The sequence below is a fragment of the Aedes aegypti genome, chromosome 2, assembly GCF_002204515.2.
Source record: "Aedes aegypti strain LVP_AGWG chromosome 2, AaegL5.0 Primary Assembly, whole genome shotgun sequence".
Classification (NCBI taxonomy): domain Eukaryota; kingdom Metazoa; phylum Arthropoda; class Insecta; order Diptera; family Culicidae; genus Aedes; species Aedes aegypti.
The window spans coordinates 283,479,705-283,501,582 of NC_035108.1; the positions used below are offsets into that span (position 1 = coordinate 283,479,705).

At 36.3% G+C, this 21,878-nt stretch overlaps 1 protein-coding gene across 5 annotated transcripts in view; it reads right to left on the minus strand.

Moving 5' to 3' along the window:
- The window catches only part of LOC5564298 (serine/threonine-protein kinase 26), a 242,242-nt gene that overhangs the window by 60,197 nt on the left and 160,167 nt on the right, over positions 1–21,878 (minus strand). For 2 of the 5 annotated variants that reach the window (XM_021845231.1, XM_001648608.2), the window contains exon 2: positions 9,460–10,396. The exons of the other annotated variants lie outside the window; for them this stretch is intronic. In XM_021845231.1, coding sequence (XP_021700923.1) covers positions 9,460–9,999 — 540 coding nt within the window. In that variant the 5' untranslated portion in view covers positions 10,000–10,396. The remainder of the gene's footprint in view (positions 1–9,459; positions 10,397–21,878) is intronic. 5 annotated transcript variants of the gene reach the window in all.

Consider the following 21,878-nt stretch of genomic DNA (forward strand, 5'->3'; position numbering starts at 1 on the left):
TAAAATTACTGTGTTTGACCGGTGGGCCTACAGCTGTCGGTAGTGTTTAATCATCAAACACGAATAAAAACGATGCGAGCGCTCCATGTGGTGGATTGGCCACCTACCATATATTTTAATCGACCGTTAGAAAGGTGGTCGATGAGAGTGTGACGTCTGTTTGTCTGTGATAGAACCACCGATAATAAAGATCGTGAATTGCAGGAAAACAGGGAAAAAGAGACAAAAGAGAGAACAAACATGAATTCAAAAAATCAAATGAAACGAAACCTAACAGGAACTAGGATGAAGAGTTTGATTCCTCATGGAATGGAATCAAACCAGAGATTTTATATTTTTTTTAATTCCTCGTGATATTACGCCAAACAACACTGCTTGTATACATTTTTCAATTATTTTCTCAAGGAATTTCATCAAAAAACAATTCAGATATTACAGGTTTCCTCTGGTTATGATATATGGATAGACTCTCGACATTATTTGAGAAATTTGCAAACCGAGGCAGGCTCATCTCTTAAATTTCTTCAGGAGTTTACTTAGTGATTATTTCCAATGGAATCTCTTCGAGACTTTTCCTTAGGAATGCATCAAAGAATTTTGTTTTGGATATCTCAAGAACACAACCAGTTTTTTGTCAAATGAACCACATAAATTAGCTCAGAGATCATCAGGAGTTCTTTTAAAGATTATTTCAGATACAGTATTGGATAAAACATTTGCAACTTTATCGATTTTTCATACAAAATGATAAACTTTGGAGGGTTTGAATGAAATTTTCACAGCACGTCAGACATAACTTGAATTTTAACATATATTTTTTAGACATTTTTCCATTCAGTTGTAGATTTAGACAATGTGAACAATTGCACAGTTAATAAATGATCAAGTTATAGGCAATTCCCGCCTAAATAATCTTGCTGTTATAAGGTTCGAAGTTAACATATACACGACGAAACACGTGTCAAATGTACAAACTAAAATTGAAACTGCGAAAAGAAACCACGTGCAGTTTCAATTTCAATTTGTACATTTGACACGTGTTTCGTCGTGTACATGTAAACTTCAAAACGTCAAAACTTTATAACAGCAATGTGAACAAGTTTGCTGAAGACAGTTTATGTGTAGGGGTTTCCTATTTTCAGATGAATCGTCAATAATTTTTTGTCGAGAATTTCACTTTATTCAAAACCGTTTTTACGACGTGCTGTGAAAATTTCATGGAAATCGGTCCACAAATAACTGAGATCTAAGCCTCCAAAGTTGACCATTTTGTATGGAAAATCGAAAAAGATTTGCAACTTTTGTGCAAGTACTGCATTTTTCAAGAAAGCCCTTAGCCCTCCAAGGATTATGTCCTGTGATTCTTCCATCGAATTTCCTAGGACATTTTTTAAGACTCCATGTAGAACTACTTAAAAAATTAAGCAGAAGTTTCTCCAAAGATGCTTCCAGGGATTCATTTAAAAATGTTCTTCAGAGTTTTTAAAGATTGGATTTAACTAGGAATTTCTGTAAGCGTGGCAATTATCCCATGTAATCTTTCATGATTTTAGACAAAAAAGTGCGTTTGAAAATTCCTAAATTGATGACTGATTCTGCCCCCTTAAATTGGCCAAGTCGAGCACTCGACACTGAAGAAGTCTGTAAGTCGCAGACGAAATAGGCCTATCTGTCAAAATAAGCAACATATTAGAATTAAAAGGTATTTACTCGCCTTACTAGGTATTTACTTCGCCTTCAGGTTTAATAAAATTCCTTGATAATTCCAGGTTTTCCATGGTTTTCTAGGTTGTAGACACCCTGATAAATTTTTAAATACAATTATGAAGTTTTTACTTGAACAAATGTTCGATAATTGTTTGGAGAACTGCAGAAGTACTTCGTGAATGAAATGTTGAAGAAATTCCTACACGATTAAACGAAGGTACACAAAATTGATTATGATTTGAACAAAATCGAACTGTTTTGAATCAACAAATCATGTGTGACATATACTTTCTATATGCTTCGCAACATTAGGCATCTCAGTGTGAAATTTATGGACTTTGTGAAAATGAATAATAAGTCAGCACAAAATCGACTTTTCAGCATGTGTAAAAATTACACCCACGGTGTGCTTGGACCAGAAGAGCTTGATGTTGTGTAACTTTGTTTTAGACCATTTTAGAGATCTTATGAAGTCTAACTTTTATAAGACAACTACTCACAATGTCAGATATTTTTCAAAATCCAACCTAAAAGTCCTAAGAGTCATGGATTTTTTGTGAATGCTGCCCACAATTTTCCTATGTAAGAATCTTGCTTAAGATTTGTTTTGCAATCCTGACCAGGAATCGGTGAGATTGCTGTCTAGAATTTCTTTTAAGAATTCAGCTTATTATTAGAATCTCACCTAGGAGAGCCCTGCCAATGATTTTGTGATAATAATGTTCCAAATTCAATATTTTTTAATCGAGGATACTTTTTTTTTTAATTAACGACCCTTTAACTCAATTTGAGTCATTCGGGTCGAGTGTGTTTATTTGCTATTCCATTTCTACAATTAATTTCAGCTTTCCTATTCTTCTTCTTATGCTTGTTCATCAACCAATTTATCCATCGTTCCGTGTCATCGCAATCGGGTTCTTCTTCATCTGTCGCGTTCATCTTCACCGCGTTGTCGAGGATACTGTTGAAGATTCTGTAAAAATCCTGCCCAACACTCACGGCCTAAGATCTATATTAAGTTCATGTCAATAATTTTGTAAAAAAACATGCTCAAGATTTTTCGAATAATATTCCAAGACATTTTGAAATTCTTGCCAGAATTGTGCGAAATTAACGCCCAGGATTTTGTTAGAATCCGGTGAGATTTTGTTTGACCTATTTGACCTACAACTTTAGTTAAAGTTCGATGGACGTTTACTTTCAAATTGTGAAAAATTGGCTTTAGCATTGCAAACTTCAAATTTAAGCTTAAATTTGAAAATCGTGCACAAAATCCAGCTACTGAATACACGCATTAAATGCTTAGCTTGGAAATACAATGGAATAATAGAAAAGCGAAATAATTGAACTCGGTATGAGACTAATTTTCAATTTCTTAGCGGGCCGCAAAATATGAAGCCGCGGACCGTGCGTTGGGCAGCCTAGCTTTAGAGAGTAGAAAAAAAATCTTAAAGAGATTTCCTGGATTAATACATGAAGAATTTTGTTGCGATTCCTGATCAAATCGTGGATCAAATTCATGAAGGAATCTTTATAAAATAGCTGAAACAAGAACTAGAGAAATGGGTGTCTTGAGGAATAATTGTAGCATTTCCTGACACAATTCCTTAACGGATGATCGCTGGAAATTTGATGTTTTCGGAATCTTTTGGAGTTGTGCTAAAGAGAAATCGGTGAATGAATTGCAGGACATTTTTTGGATGAAATCTTAAAATAGTATGTGGGAAAACTTTTAAGAGTAATTTCTATGGAAATTCCTGGAGATCTGCGTTGCATTTCTTGAAATAAAATCTCGATAAATAACTCTCAACGTCCTTTGAAAACCAAAAAAAAAAAATGGAAGAATAAGATAAAAATCTCTGAAATGAATTAATGCAAAATATTTGCAAATTGTGAAATTTGGGGAGGGAAGTCTAGAGACTCCCGGAATGTTTCCGAGAATAAATCTCTGGAACACTCATTAGAAGAATTTCTTAAGTTTTTCGTTTAGGAATACAGTCAGGTCTCCTATAAGACGCTGCCACCCACTTTCCTCCCACGGAAGTTTCTCAGAAGATTTTAATAGGATGTAGGGTAAGTGTACCAGTTATGCACATAGTGATTCCCTATTTCGCCATATGGGATTACTTGAACGTTTTCACATTTTGAAAGATTTTGTGTGTTGTAGTTGTAAGCTTTGAGATATATCTTGATGTTTAAACATTCAAAAAGATTTAAAATGTAGAAGTAATCGAAATTTCACGTATGGCCAAATAGGGAACCACTATGGCCATAATGGTACACTTCCCCTAGCTAATTTTTGGTTCATGACTGACACATACTATGAGCTTATTGCCTGCCGAATTTCACCTGAATCGATTGGATGATAGCTAAGAAATTGCGGTGGGTGGCAGCATCTGATAGAAGACCTGACTGCATAAGAATAAAATCCGGAAAAATCGTGAAAGAGTTCCTAAAAGTTTCTTTGAAACCTCTTTAATTTTGCAACTACACTGCAAGGAGACAAACCAAAAAAAGAGACTTTAGAAACCTTCCATTAAAATAGTCTTTCTAGAGACTTGCATTGACCAAGTCTGCTCTAGAAAAAGACCCGCTACCAGCCCTGCCGTACCAACTCATAGAGCTGCTTGCAGCAGATGAAAGTGTAATAAAATTTGATACGCTTCGAGATTGACACGATTGGTATGACACACGTTTGTCATTGCGGAGCCCAGATTGAGCGCTAGCGTTTCTCTTTCGAAAATCAGACAAATGGAGCGCTAAATCATTACAACTACAGGCAAAAAAATATAAGGCCTATGATTGAGACAGCGAATGCCTATTTCATAAATCACGACTAGCGACGTCGAACGAGCTGATTATGGTAGCAACCAAATGCTATTGCGGCAAAGGTTCCGAACAACCGCCCCAACGAAGCATCAAACGACAAAGCTTGCCAAAGCCAAACCTTTTAGCTGCCGATGGTTGATGATTGAAGTTACGATTCTGAGCTGATGCCTTCCTATTTGCCGTAAAAGTCACCGAAGTGTTGTGCAATTGCCAACCATCAGCAAGCAGCTAGGCAATCAGCTGTTGCCTTTCTGACTTTGGTACTACTTAGAGTAGGGACGTAATTAACTATAAATATTTGTCATCGTGACTAGCGTGATGGCGTGCTTTTAGGGTTTGAAAATGATTTCATAGGCTCCACGTTCTTGGAAATCCGTGTCACAAGGAGTAGCATTGCCTAATGAAACATTGGTGAACATGTCTGGTGGAAACTACTTACAGTAGATTAATGATAACATAACATTACAGTGTGCTCAACTAGTAGGGAACAACATACCTGAAAGAGAAAGAAAATTGCGTAAGTTTTGTTGAATAGTTCAATTTGATAAATATAAAATGAATCTCAAAATCATCAAAAAGAAAGTGAACGCTTTTTCTTTATATGTTTCAACCATTTTGTCATAAGTTCTTTAAAAGCTCTTCGATTTTTAGAATCTGTGTCGAAGTATATTGCACGATTGTTCTTCTCAAGGTTTAGGGGATCATTCAAATATTACGTAACACAAAATTTGCCAATTTGAGACTCCATCCCTCCTCACGTAACAGCTTTTGTATGGAGAATTTAAAATTTTTGTATGGACCGTAACATCATGGACGACCTCCTCCCTCCCCCTATTGCGTTACGTAATATTTGAATGAACCCTAGTCATCATCAAAAACAAATAGTTTTATTACTCCTGTAAATATTAGCTGTAATATTAAAGTGGAACAATAAGATTTATTTCATTGTGTTCGTACTACGGCTATAATTGGTACATATATAATAATTTTCTCCATGATTTCTAAAGATTCTAATACATTCAGACAAAACCTTATTGAACTACTCTATGAAAGTGAAATTCGTGTTTGCTAAATTTACACAAGATTGAGTACGAAAAAACGATGAAATTCGTTTTCACGGTTATCAGCATGGAATTTAGTTATGACATTTCATATAACTTTTTATCACTATCCAACCCGTCTTTATCTTCGGTCATCCCGCAATGTGATCCCTCAACGCTACATCGTAATGAATCATGACGCATTTTAGCAGCAAGCACATTGCTCCCACATGCATCATTTCAATCGCGAGCTAAACCTTTCAATCCGCTACAAAGCGTATTCCATCAACATCAATCAAATTGCATATCAACTACAACGCCGAACGCGCGCGCGCCCTTCGCTTTGGAAATCTAGCTACATCGATTGAACGATGGCTGACTCGCTGGGTTGGGCACCCCACACGTTGTACATCATTATATTGTGATTACTCCCCCCCAATCTCAATTAATCACCCCGAAGGGATGTCATTCATTGCCGAGCCACTGTGGGCCAGGAACGCTATCTGGGGGGACAAAATTAAGACTTAAGAATCTATCATTCAATCATCAGCAATCATCGAAAATGAAAACCCAGTTTTTCGTTCAAATTCAAAGAAATCCTTATAAAAAAATCAATCCATTCCAGATAGCAAGTGAAGCGCAATGACAGTTTATTTATGAACATAGGGTGAACATTGGGCACTTCCATGATAAACTTTGGCATGAGGGTTTTTCTCGGCCAAATATGAGCTTAGTAGCTTTCGAAAAATCCCACTGCCGAAGTGAATCAAAAGTGCCAAGAATAGGATTCAGCTGCTAGCATTAATTTTGAGCAAAAAACTGGTTTACAAACTTTGTAAAACGTTGACAGTTATTGTCCTCTTAATGTAACGAAGCAGTTCTGCGCTTATAAATTCAAGATTTGGTTTCGATGCATCTTATACTTAAAAAGTAAAACATAATATTGAGACATGAAGGACCCAAATCATGTTTTACTCCCAAAATAACAATTAGGTGGTATACTATGGAAATTAATGTATTAAAAAGAATGCTTCCATTGCTGAATTAGTATTAATTCTTTCGCAATAATATTCCATTTCGTTGACGATATACTAACTCGCTGATCATACCTTGCATACCTTGTTCTTTGTTTGAGTAAGTGAATTCTCGCTGAAACCAGGCCGCCATCGGCACCCCTCGTTAGAATTCCAATTTTATGTCAGTGATCGCTAGTATTTGCTAAAACTAAAGGATAGTCTTTTGGTTATCTCAAATTGGTGGACCCCTCGCGAGGCCTCGTAAGCCATCTTGCCAAACAGTTTACGAAAAAGACCATTTTTTGATAAATCCTAGGTATTTCTTCGCGTGATATGTCTCATATTTCCCTTGGTACACATAGCACACTTAGTCTCATCGTATAGAGGATGGATATAGCTTTCATCAAAGACAAAAAAATTTTGGCGACCATTTTGAATTTGGTCGCCATCTTGAATTTTGTTAGAAAAATCGTTTTTTCACCATTGGCGCACCGCTCGTTCAGAAATCTGAGGTCACCATCAGAAAGCTGAGAAAAAAACTGAGTAAGATAGGCTACAAAAACAAGGTGAGCAACGGTATTTACCCTATGAAATGAACGATTTTATAAATCATGTTCTACGATTTTGACGTATATGGCGAGTGCAATCAATGAAAACATATTTTTTTTTGTACAACAAAGAAACAAGTTTTCAATCGCTGGAGGTTTCTTCGAGTCGAGCGAAGAATATAAGCAGTAATTAAGGTGAACAAATTTGACGGGGTCTTGGATTTTGACGCCATCTTGATTTTATGTAGTAGAAAGAGTTGTTTACCTTGTTAGCACTTGTTGAATTTCATGGCAACCGTATCGCTCACTCTTCTTATTCTTATTTTCCTGGCGTTACATCCTTACTGGAACAGAGCCTGCTTCTCAGCTTAATTCGTTATAAACAGATAATGAAAAAGCAATTATCTTTTATAATGCATTTTTGGTACCAGAATTATTCTTCGGTATATCAAGTCCAGGAATAGCATTCATTCTTTCATTTATTTGGTCAATAACCATTGAAGAATGAAAAAATATGATTGTTTTTTCAGTGGATGCTTCATAATTCAACATAATGAGAGCGAGGATTTAAAAAAAAATCAACCGCTTAAAACCAAAATGGCGTCAAATTCCAATATGGCTGCCAAATTTTTGAATCTCTAAATGATACTCCCTAGTATTGGCATTATTTCCATATTGGGACAAAGCCTGCCTCTCAGGTTTTCAATATCGCTGTTTTTTCACATGTATGTTGAGCGTCAGTTAAAACGATACCTTATGGCTAGAAAATTAAGGTATTTTCTAGATCAAAAACATAAAATTTCCTCTATAAATCAATGCACTTTTGTTTTTTTTCTTGTATTAATGTAAAACTAAAACTACAGATATCACCGCAAGACTTAATAATGTCCCAAAGCGCAATTTATTCAATCAATAAACGGTAATGGTTAAAAAAGGGATATGGTTACAAATGTTTTGTTTATTTCAATCAATGATTTTAGACGGTTTTTATTCATTGAATTCATTTATTCATTATTTCTGTGTTCAAAGATATGTGGAAGAATCATTCTGGTATCAAAAAACCGCATTAGAAAAGAAAGTTCCTATATAATAATCTCTTACAGCTTATGAAGCTGAGTAGCAGGTTCGGATCCATTAGCGACGTAACGCCAGGAATAAGAAGAATAAGATTATGCGTAATCTGTTGTTAGTGGTAGCCTCTAAATTCAAATTGTAAAAGGTAAAAAACTCGTTCTACTACTTAAAATCAAGATGGCGTCAAAATCCAAGATGGTAGTCAGATTTTTCACATAATTATTGCTCTTATTCTTCTCTCTACTCAAAGATAACACCGATAATAACGATTGAAAAATTGTTTCTTTGATGTACAAAAAACGATGACTAATAGAATTCCAGGAGAAATCGCTGAAGTGGGAGATGAACCTTAGATAATCTGGAATGTCTTTATCAATTCGCAAGGTAAATCATTAAATAATTTCTTGAGAAAATAGTTCAAAGAGTTGGAGAAAATTTGGCGTAGGAACTCCTAGAACAGCCCTTGTAGGATTTTTAGCAAAGTCCCTAATCAAATTTCTACAAAAAAAACTTGGAAAAAAGATTTGCGGGTTCTCCTGGAGCAATTTTTTAAAGATTGTTCACTATTGTTCTGCTGAAGGGATCTGGAAGAATTTCCTTGAGCATACCAAGTGAAATCTACGAAAGAATTTCTTAATAACCTGTAGATGATTAACATGAAAATTGCTTTCTCTATCTATCTCTTGATCATCTGGAATTTACACCAGGATTCACTGCAACGATTCTTACCAGTTCTTTTTTTTTGTAGAAATTCTTTTTGGATTACTCAAGGAGGAGTGGACATGGTAATCTATTCAAGTTCACGCAACAATTTCTCTTATGATATTCTATAAATTCATCAACAAAAATCTGCAGGGTTCATTGCATTTACCCTTGCCAACAAACCTAGTTTTAAGTAAGAGTCGTATTTACCTCCTTATCTATGAATTGCATCACCGACCAAAGAGTACTCCACGATCTTTTCCACCTCACTAATCAAAATCCTTCGCGTGGTGATTGTGGAGATGCAGAGGTATTCTCGGTCTCTAGAAGCAACAATCATATACTAATATTCCTTCCTCATCCTAATTGACTGTAAGGACTTGGCCGGCGCCATTATTGAGCAATAATAAGAGAGCTGCTAAAATGAGAACGAAACTAAACAAAACTTTGTCGAAGACACCAAATGCAGGAAATGCTACCTTGCGGAGTTATTAACTTTGTCCAACCAAATTGCAATTCTGGCCCATAGGACCGTGTGCTTACCAATTCTTCCGGCTGTTGTCGTAGGCCGTTTGCATGCTGTTGTTGCTGCTGCTGCTGTTGCTGTTGTTGTAATTGCTGTCGCGAGTGAGGTGAGGTTGGACCCGCCATAGATGGCCTACCGTTGCTGAGTCTGTTCTGATGTGGCACAAAGTTCGGAGGTAGAGAGTGCAGCTGCTGGCTAGGCGACCCATTGCCAATTTCGTACATCGACAGGGGCCTTGGCTTCATTGGGTATGGGGAACTTCCGTTGTAGTTCCCGACTGAAATCTCTTGAAATGACGGAGACTGCGAGAGTGGTTTGATTTCGTAATGCTGCTGGAAGCGCCCGTTTTGCCCGGGGGTTTGGCTAGGGTGCGGTAAGCTGTACGAATTACGATAACCCGGCTGATTCCAGTGCGGATTGTTGGGCGTCCCCGGTCCAGGGCCGTTTCCGTTGTAATGTGGATGGTGATGGAGAGAGTTTGGACCGGCATGCTGCTGCATAGCAGCCACACCGATATCCCTCCACATCTTGCGAGCTCGTTCCTCGTCTCGCTTCATGCAATTTTCGTTGTATCTACTTTGGGCCGTATGAGGTTAACTTTCTACTGATGCTACCAATATCGTGCATGGTTTTCACCAGGCACCAACAAAACAGCTTGTATCACTTTGACATGAAAACTTTTGATTTTTCTTCTTTGCTCTTGATGATGATTTTGCGTTTACACTAAGTACACACTCACTCACAAATACACTACTAAATGGCACTTGGCATCAATTGAAACCCAATATATTGCCCAGGTATTTTCCATTCACTAGACCCCAGCAACTTGTCGTTAAATCCACTGGTAGTAACTCTGGAAGCACTCGGGCTACAAATGGCTCCGTTGTTCGTCGCTGACTGCCGGCTCGATGAAAACACCTAAATTTTACGCATCGCATCACAACTTGGCAAACACTAAATGGAAGAAAAACGACAATAACAATGTTGAAAAAAAAAATGTAAAACGCAGAACAGGTGGAATTTCGCTTTCGGTCGCCATTGGGGTTTGCTGTTAGTGTACACAGAACGGTGCTCCGATATCGCCAGCGATATGGCAGTCACCACTATAATAAATACATATGCTCGGTCGTAGGAATTTGTTTGCGCTGAGTAAGGGGGTTCTGATTGTCGTGACATTTGGGGGAATGTTTATCTACTGGTGTGTAGAAGGGGGTGAATTGTACATCTCTATTTTTTTAATTCGGTTGGTTTATCGGTATGTACTATGAAACGGGATATATTTGATAATGCGAGTCCCAAAACTAATTTTCAATGAAATAACAAAATGTATGTTAATCAGTTGAACAAATACAAAAATAAATAATAAAAATACGACACAATATGCCAAAGTTAAAGGTTACATTCTGAGGAAATTGAGAGTATCTCTCACTTATCGATCTCTGTAACAATCATGATCCGCAGCATATCATAAGAGTCTGTTTATCATCTACTGCTACAGCTCTGACAATATCTGAGGGATAAGTACTGAGGGATAGTACATGAAAAATCCCATCTAAACAAGTTCCAACCCTGGGGCACTATTACTATAGGATGTTCGGTAATTGTTTATCATGCCAGTAAAGTAAAACACGTACCCTTAATGGATAATAACCGAGAGAAACAGGTTTTATAATTCAGGGTGTCTACTCATTTACAGAAATGAAATTCCCTGAGATTTCCAGGTTTTTCCAGGGTTTTCCAGGTTTAAAAAAAATCCAAATTCTGGAAATTCTACAAAAAACATAAATGATGGATGAATAGTTAATGTTACATGACTAAAAACTTGTTTAAAATAAAAAGTGTTTCGAAGCACTTAAACAAAAAAATACTCAAATTTACATAGAACATAAAAGTATTTTTGATTTTTATAGACAAACATTTTATTTTCAGTTTGTTTTAAACGTGTAAACAACATTGAAAAAAAAAAGAATTAAAAATTTGATGATTTTTATTTGATTTCCACAAAAAATAATTATTCTTTTCAAATGATCTGAAAATGCCTTCAATCATCAAAATCAGATGAAGATAATAGTCTATTCGAACATAAGGGAAAAAAGCTTTCCCCTAAAATGGGATTCCGAGTCATGGACATCAGCGATACACCTAATTTCTTTAGAGGGCATTTTGTATTCTTTTCCAAGATGATATCTTTGGGAAATCGGGTCAGATAGCGTTTGATACTCTTAGAAATAACAATTTTAGATACCTCTCGCATGAAAAAAAAAAACAAAAAGAGATGAGACGATTATGAATATAGAAACAGACATTTCTATAAGAACAATTCTAAGACTTGTCGAAGTCCCTTGACATTACGACAAGCATTACTGCTCGTTTTACCGTGGATTTCTTTCACATATTACTCTAACGATCTCTTCAGGAGCCTGTTTTGTGATTTTTCAAGAACTTTATAAGAAATTCTTCCAAGGATTTAATTTTTGATACCTTCAAGAAATTCCTGTTTTTTTAAATTTCCAAAGAAATCTAAAAAAATTCTAGTCGTTCTTCTAGAGATGTCTCCAGGGAAATCTCAAGGATTTAGAAGGAAATGTTGAGAAAAATCCGCGTGGAATTTCTAAAGAAAAAAATTCTGTGTAAAATCTAATATGCCTTGATAAATTCCTACGAGGATCTCTGAAATAACTCCTAAATTCTTGATGAAATTCTTCTTAGCTAAAAAATTTTGCTCAAAAAAATCCTCGAATCTAGAACCTACAAGACTTTTTAAAGAAATTTGAAGGGACTCCCTGGAGGAATATAAGTATGAAAAAAAAATCTTTTGGAATAGCTAACTTATGTGGAACCTTGAATGATGTTTTGAAGAATCCACGGAGTTTGGAAATATTATTAGAAAATTTTAAGATAAAAGTTTGAACCACCGCAATAACATTTTGATGAAATGCTGGAGACATTCTGAAAAAAAATTCTGGAGAAACTTAATGAGAAATTCCAGGTTGAATTTTATGAGGAATTCTTGGAAAGGTTCATAAAAGATTTCATCGGAGCAATTTCTAAAAGTTATCGAAAAATGAAAGAAAAAAAACGACGTAGGATTTCTTGCAAAAATATCGAAACTATGGAATGAAGGTTTCTGCAACGGAGGAATAAGTGGTGTATGTCCTATAACTAACAACTGGAAAAATCGGCGAAAAAATCAGTGGAAAAACATTTGGAAGAAATCCTAGGATAATCGCTTGCTTTTTTTTTTCAGAGTAATCTTTACGAAAATTACTGGAGGTAATAATGTTGCAGTGCTCTACGATTTTCTTGATAAAATTTGTGAAGCAATTCATTTAAGCATCCCTTGAAAAATTGCTGGCAGCATCGCTGGAGATGCTCATAATGGTATTCCGGAAAGAATCACTAGAATATCTGAAGCATTCCTTGAAATTTATTCCAGAACTTGTGGAATAGTCGTAATACATTTTCGTAAATAAATTTGGAATGTTTTCCACCAAGTTTCATATGCTCATGAACGACACCCAACTGTAAATAGGACCTTTTCTAACTTTCCAATCATAAGTTTATGTTTAATTTTGGATAAATAAAAATCGTTAATAAAAAAAAAGGACTTAATATTTCTAGCAGCGTCTTGATAGCGATGATGAAAGCTTTTTCTGTCACGAAAAGGACATATCTGGACAAACATTTGAAAAGGATCCAAGAGGTTTTGAGCCTTTTTTTTAGAAACGTTGCCGTTGAGCCCTTTTTAGCCCGCCCACGCAAACTAACACTATCAGGAAGATTGGTGTTAGCTCTTCCTGATAGTAGTATTGGTGAGCGTGATCGAGTTGAATTGGGCTCAACAGCGTCTTGCAAAGCCAATGTTTACCAATGTCGATGTGCCCTTTTGAAATGTTTGTCCAGATATTCTACCTTGTATTACGCACATACAAAATAATTTCCCTGATTATAGCCGAAATTCCCTGAGAATTCCAGGTTTTTCCAGGTTGAATAAAATTCCCTGATAATTCCAGATTTTCCAGGTTTTTCCAGGTAGTAGACACCCTGATAATTGCTCTCTCTTTGAGGCTCTTGTTCGTTGCTGCTATTCATCACGCTTGTTACAACTTGCAAAACATTGTCGATCTTGAACCGATACAGATGCGAATCGATATTGTGCTTCGAAATCAATTGAGAACGAATTCTGTAACGCCTGTTCAAACATTTTAACAAATTGATCATTTTAGAGATCAAAGTCAGATTTTTTTCATATGAAGTTTGAACGCCTAGAAATATACAACGCCATATACACTTTATGTTTTAATTCTATTGACGGATTCCATGTCAAATCGGTCAGTCACAGAACTCGACCATCTTCGATTTGGATTAAATTTTGCACATGTGGTAGAATAAGTGTTTTCCATAGGAAAATTGATCATTTTGACCCAAGTGTAACTTTTGAATATGGCCTATAAATGTTTGCATGCAACTTTTTGAAAAATTGTAACTCCGAAACTGTTGATTTTAGAGAAAAATGTTCTATGAAGAAGTTGTAGTGAACCGTTTGGACTATAAGAAAAAAATATACACTGTAAAAATATTTTATTTACTTTCGTAGAAAAATCAAAATTAAAATTTGAATTTTATATTACACAAAAACCTCATTTTAAATATTTTTAAAATTCTCATCATAGAATCTTGATAGTAAAAAGATGTTTGGGACAAAGTTTCATGATGGAGAAATTCTTAATAAAAAAGTTTTTCTAAGAACAACTTTTGGTCGATTTTCAAAATTTTGAATTTTTGTCAAAATAAATACGTTCTTATTTATTGTTTTCGTGTTTTCATATAGAATGGTAAAATTTGGAATTATGAAAATGACATAATTATGAAAAATATTATAAAATTTGTAATAAGTATAGGTACTAAAAACGGTTTGAATTCCGAGCGAACGAACAGAAAAATCTGAAAGACCAACTCAAAAGTTTGGTAAAGTTAGTCTTCGTTTTTTATAGAAACCTCAATTCAATTTTTTTGTCGTCAACTCACTTGTAGAAATGCTTAGTCTGTTGACATTCTAATTGAATCCGACAAGAGATCTTTATGACCGAGACAATTTTCTGTCAAAATATATATAATTACATGCTTGCAAAAATTTTTGACATAGGTTCAAACCAGCATTTTCCCAGGAACCGATACCAAAAATGTCGTCAATAATCAAACAAAAATCAAAATATCTAAAGAACCTAGTTGAGTTTATTAGTTTATCAAAGATCTCGCCAGAAATTTACCTAAAATAACTGGGAGAATATGCTTTAAGTTTGCAGAAATTCATTCAAAATCTCGTTTGAAATCTTATAAGCACTTTGTCATATATCACACAGTAGTCAAGTTAAAAATAAAAAAAGCTTTTTCAAGAATCAGTATCTCCAGAAATCCGCTAATTATGAATTGACAATGAACCTGCCCAGTTTTCGATTAGGAAACCAAAAATATAAACAAACCAAACAATTTTGCTCAGCGTTTTACCAACCGTTGGGAATTTGATAAGAATTTCCAGAAAAATCGGACAAACAAATTTTATAGAATCCAGAAAATTGGAAGTGACCTTCCAAATATCTTTTACTAACTAGTCAAATACCATCTCGAATCCTGTTAGGATTGTTAAGAATCTTAATGGAAATTAGAAATCTATACTTGATAGATTCAAGATCAAACCCTTCTCATCGTGACAAATGTCTGCATGAAAATTTCAAATAAAGAGTTTTTGAATTATGTGGGAATAATGTAAGTTGAGTTTTGGAAGCATTAGGAGAAATCTTCCATTTTTGCAAGTATGAAGAAAATATATCCAAAATGTTTGGAAACGACTACAGATGACACGAATTCGTCCTTTGACGGAGAGGCCTGCGTCATCCGCAAACAAGGATTTTTGACATCCCTGAGGTAACTCAGGTAAGTCAGATTGAACCCAAAATGCTGCCTTGAGGAACACCAGCTCTTACAGGAAGTCTTTCAGACCTGGAGTACTGATAATTAACCTGAAGTGTCTAGAAGAGCAAAACCAGTAGAATAGCCTTCAAATATGTTGGAACGAATCAAATTTGTTACACGTAAAAGTTGATGAGTGGTCGAATCTCCATGTCGGGATCCGAACTGTTCATTGGCAAAAATTGAACTTTCGTTGATGTGGGCCATCATTCTGTTCAAAATGACCTTTTCAAATAGTTTACTGATGGAGGAAAACAAGCTGATTGGACCATAGCTAGAAGCTTCTGTATGGTTTTTGTCTGGTTTTCAAATTGGTACTACATTGTCATTTTTCCATTTGTCCAACTAAAATATTTCAATCAAAAATAATTAGCTACTCTATGAAGGTTTGTTGATGAGGATGTAAAACAGGGGCTTTCATAATTTTGTTTTTTTTTTTTTTATAATAGTTCTCACTTCTTCCGAATTGCTCAGGAATTTTCGAAACCGTTATTTTGATTGAGAATGCTTTCGAAATCCTGAGTGTTTTGATTTTCAATTGGAGTAGTGAATTCCAAATTAAAGTTGTGCACGCTTTCAAACTGCATAGCAAGTTTTTGAACTTTTTCGCAATCAGATAGTAATTCCTTATAAGTGATAACTAAGCACCAAAGCCCTGAACATGCCAGTGGTGGTGTGGAAACCTAAGCGGCGGCAAAACACAAAAAGCTTGTAAAGATAATTCGGAACTTGCCACCAATGCGCCGGTCGTGTGCTAGCGCTAGTCAACAACGGTAACCTTCTCGGGTTGTGAAACTCAATTAGTGTGCGCTATCTGATTAAACTTACACCGTGTCCACTAGTGCGCCACATCTAGAATGACTGCCCACCTTCCGGATTCTTATTCCAAACTTACAAGGGAAGGTCACGATGGTGTTACACGGGGTTTTCAACCGGACTATTTTTGTTGGATTCTATATGTCGAAATATGAAAAAACCCAAAGCCTTTCGGGTGATGGACCAGTGGTGCAGCCAGGAGGGGCTCTGAAAGGGTCGATTTTGTACGAATATAATATTATTGAGTCGATTGACAATTTTTCAAAAAGATTTTTCTCAGTATTTATCACGATAGTAATGAACAGAAATGACATTAATGTATGTTTATAATGTATTTTTATGCCTTTGGCGTAACTAACATGGAATATGGATACCAAAACAAATTTGGTTTTATTAGAATAGTATACCAATGAGAAACTCATCCCGATTGCGCCTATGGCATGGAAACAATACATTTTAAACATACATTAATGTAAATTCTGGTCTCTACCATCACAATAAATACAAAAAAAAAATATTTTTGTCAAATTTCAAATTAGCTTAATAATATAATATACGTACAAAATTGCCCCTTTTAGAGCCCCTCCTAGCTACACCACTGGTCCATCACCCGAAAGGCTTTGGGGTTTTTCATATTTCGACATGTAGAATCTAACAAAAATAGTCCGGTTGAAAACCCCGTGTAACACCATCGTGACCTTCCCTTGTTAGCTTACTTAGCTCGAGGTACCAATATGCGTTCCACAAATGAACTACTAAAAAATGTAAATTCTGACGGTAATGCAGTGCGGAGTTGGTCTATAAAATACGCAGGGTCCCTGAAATGTCGTGCCATCGCACCGTCAGTCATTGGTTCGTGTCCGGCTCATTAATAGAATGATGGAACGAGTAGCTATCGGTGCTGCTCGAGCAATGAAGCAAAAGTTTCTGACGTTCTACTGGTGGCCTTCAATATGTTTCAGTTTTTTTAAATTAAAATGAATCGAATTCGAATGATGCCACTGGACATTGATTGAACAAGCAAAATTCCTTTCGGAATGGCACATGTACTCAGTGTGTTCAGCTGTACCTTTTTCCTCACAGTTTGATTTAGAGGAGGAGGTAAAATTTTTCAATTACGACGAAAAAAATGGACATTTGTTAGAGCTTGTCTTGAAAGGTCGCTGAAGTGACTATAAATCTCCTGAAGAGATCAAAAGTGAAATAATTATTTGCTTGGATTGTTTCCAGTCCGAATAATCACAATGGAAAAGAAAATCCAATCTAAAAGAACTTAATTTAGCTTACTAAAATAAACTAAAATATAAAAAAAAACATGGAAAAAGTATAACATATTTGTTCTGTTCATGTGGCATGGAAACATTTCCAGAATATTTATGGTAAATTTCAAAACCTAGCTCAGTGCCATGGTACCAAACATTGCCGCATGGATGCTAAATGCATGATTTGCGGAGGAAATTCTCCCGCCAAGGACTTCTGCCCTGTGAAGGAAGACGCCAAAAAGTTTGTATGCGCAAATTGCGGGGACAACCATAAGTCTAACTTTTAGGACTGCCTTTCCCACAAACGAATCGTTCATTTTTCAGTTAATGAGTGCTTACTTAATAATCATACCCACCATGTAAATTATAGTCATGCTCGTTCACAAGATTAATTTCATCCGTCGGGTAACCGTTCCAATCTTTTATTTCGAATGGATTTACCCAAGGAAAGTTCTGTGCCAATATTGTTTGCAGGTAGTTTCTGTCCTCCTTTCATTATTGGAAAATCCCAATAGAAAATCACTAGTGGAAATTAGAATAAAAAAATTGTTCAGTTTCAAACGCGCACAATTATAATTGAGATTTAATTGTTTATAGCATGAATCAGGTTGATCGGAATTTCAATGTTGGAATTTACTGCTAATAAATTAATTAAAAGAAATCGATTTTGTTACACTAGTATCTAGAGACGCGAACCAATCCAAGAGCAACCGCCCTATAAAACTAAAACTTCGCAGAGATTATTACGAACATCCCTTCTGTTCACAGATTGTTAAACAAGTTCTCTTCCCATTGGGTAAGAACACAGCGCAGACAAATCCCCAATCCATTATTCTGTGTTCAAAGACAGCCAATATTTAACATTCTCATGATAGTGACATCCACTGGAGCCGTTGCCAAGTGCTCAGCAGAACAATCCTTTCTCGAGTATGCAGAACTCTACCTAGTACTTTTTGCTACTGCTCCGAAGCAACCGTACCATCTTTTGCCAAATTTCACCGAAAATGTTTCTTTCGGCACCAGCAGCAGTCTTTCTTCAGAAATAAATTCTACACGTGTACTACAACATCAGAGTCTAGAGACTGTATTTGGGTACTTTATCACCCCCCGATGGAACTCGATGGAGAACCGTTCAAGGCGGAGAAACGGGGTACTGTAGGAAGGTATAATAATTAAACTAAACTCTCTTTGTCAACTGCAGAAGCATAGGCTGGCAGTGCATGGAAATGTACAAGCTTTACCTAGCCTTTTGAATTTCAATTTCGGTTCCGTTTTCTTGGCTTTCTTCGGGGCGGCGATGACGTGTTCAACCTTGGGGATGTGCAAAGTGAGAAGATAGCACCGGGAAATCGCCACTCTCTCCCTCACTCGGCAGCGGTTTCTCAGTCGACCTACGACAGACGGAAAGAGCTTGCATTTGATATAAAATATGGAAATGAATGTGACATTTTAGTCAAACAATGAGCTGCTCCGGCTTGCAAATCGAATGGCTAAATGTTGTGACTATTTGGAATTGTTGCTGGAAGTGCCCGTTGAGGGTGAAAGATGTTTCTGGTGACACATCGCCAAGGGGAAAACTTTTCGCATAATAGTGTCATTTTCAAATACCTACTTTGGGCGGTAATGAAGATGGAAGTCGATTAAATTTAGTCATCACCGTTCTAAAGAGTTGAGGTTGGTTTTAGAAAAAAAAAAACAATTGATGCCTTCAGTTGGTCTTGCATCAACGGCATTGTACCTGGTGACATGTTTCTCTACACTGCTTTTAAATGTCAGATGTGGCTCGTGTTATTTTCTATGCTCTCTAGAACAGCATGGTGATATTTCTTTAAAAGGTTATGCTGTTCAAAAGCTAGGGATGACATTTAGATGACAACGTAATATAAAAATTTGGAATGATTGAGGAATTTTTGTGTAACCCGGATGGAAGTAAGACAGTAGATTTTTTTTCTAAAGGCAACATTTATAATTTCCAATGGCTAGAGATAAGATAATGAAGGAAAGGTGAACTAATAGTCATCTTGGGGTGAAAATACAAAACCTAGCAAGGTGCCATACCTCTAACAAATAAAAGCAAACTTTCTATTTTTTAGAATCAAACTTGAACCAAATCGCAAGCATAGACTTCACTCACAACTTTTCCTTAACAAATATATTTGCCATTGGAAATCGTAAACTATTTCACACTAGACAACTGTCCTTCAAAGCTCAACAATTCAGCTAGTCACGCGCGTCGTGTGTTTCCGCGTTCTCAGCTTTTTTCTTCATTTTTTCAAGGTGCTATGCCTGACAAGAAATCACAAATTGCCTCAGAATCGACCAAAAACCACTATTCAAACTAGCTCGCCTCAATAGTGGCTTGAATGGCTTTGGCAAGCGAATTCCTAACCCCTCCGAACACATGGCCGGTGATCCGTCTGATGCTTCTCGAAAAAAAAGCCCAAGAAATGGCCACGACACGCAAATAGCGACCAATAATTAGCAACAATTTATTCCTCATTCATCTCCCATGTTTTTAAACGTTTGCCGACGATGGGGGAGGGTGATTGCTCGCTTCTCCACGGATGAGATGAGGATGCTCTAGCATAGAGAACTGCAACAACTGTGGATCGTGTTTAGCTGTGCATTAGGGCGGTTCAAACTACAAATTCGAAAACTCCTTCTCCCATATATTTGCTCTGTCAAATTTTCATCAAAATTGCTCAAAAGTAGCCCAAAATTCAACGTCTTTAACAGTTTTTTGAAAATTCATATGAAAAAAGATGCTAGTTGGTTATCATCGAACTTTTTTTCACAAGCCCTAATAAGTTGCAAAAGAAACAAATTAATTTTAGGCTTATTTTGTTCGAGGACATAGTATAGCATGGAGCAATCAAATTGATGGATATGTCTTTCCTTTTTGTCCGATTGAGTCACTGTATTCAGCAACTTCTTTCATTTTGGATTGAAGGAAAAGAGTCCACTGTGAGATGATAAACTTTTACTTAGATTAGGGGAAAAGCACTAATTTTCGACCTACAAGAAATCTGTGCAAATTTTCGGATTTCTATACAAAGTAGACCAAAGTCGTATGAATAGGTCGAAATTAGTACTAGGTCGAAAATTGGTGCTTTTCCTCTACAGTGCTAACATTTTTTAAATATTTTTTCAAAATTTCTTCATTGTAAATTCCATTTAAGCCTACTTCGTTTTTGAGTAACCTTTTAATCACTACCGAAAATGCGGAAAGTTTCACAGAACACTCTTGTTATAAGGATTGTTAGGAATATATGGGAGATTGGATATTTGTTACAATTTGAACCACCCTACTGTGCATAATGGATGGAACAACCCTTTTGCATGTAACTTGAGAGCACCGTGGCGGTGTAAAAATATCTATGGCCTATGTCTAGATTGTAATGCTCGGTAGAAATGTTTGTGTGTGCTAAATGTATTATGACGTCGAAGATAGTTCAACAAAGAAGCGCATCTTGTATCTTCTAGCCTCCGAGCCACCACACCTGACCACCGTACGCATTCATTATGCAACGATCTCGGGGGGAAGGCTGAAACCGTGAACTCTGAGTTGGACAGCCGCTTCAAACCAATCGATAATCATTCAGCGCACACTGGTTTAGAACTTTGAGAACGTGCGATTTTTAGTTTACGATGCAAAAGCGTGATTTCAAATTTGGTGTCTTCTTATGAAGTGCAGGGCATCTCATTAACTTTATTCTGATAGTAGAATATTAGTATCTTAACACCATGAAATCTTTTTTTATATATATATATGCTCAAATCGGGTAGCTATCTTTGGAAAAGTTATAGACTGGGTTGGCAGTCTAATGGTCATCGTTTGGAATTTAATAAATCAACTTAACCGCTTACCACAGCGGTATCCAAACGGTCGGATACCTCATCCATCACCATCACTAACAAGAACTCTCCTACTTTCAAAGCAGCTGTGGAAAATGCAGGAGATTCTCCGGTTTTCTAGTAACAACGGCAATCTAATCAACATTCCTTCCTATCTTCGATGGGCATAATAACGTGACCGGCGCCATTATCAAACTAAAATGTCAAGAGTACCGTCGTTGGGGGTGACAATGGGTCAAAAAGGGATATGTGCGATTTATTTTTTGAATAACTATCGCAATTTAACTCCAATAAACTTCAAATTTGGTGTGTATGTACTTTGATGGTACATTAACAACTGTTCAAAAAATTAACGACAAATATTTATTCACAGCGGCACCACAAGTGAATGAAAAATGACCCAATCTCACCCCATAGAGGGGGTGACATTGGGTCACTGTAATTGAAATAACTTGTTTTTGAGAATATGATTTCAAAACCATTCACAACTGAAAAATATTGACAAAAAACGATGCAAACAAGACAAAAAGATA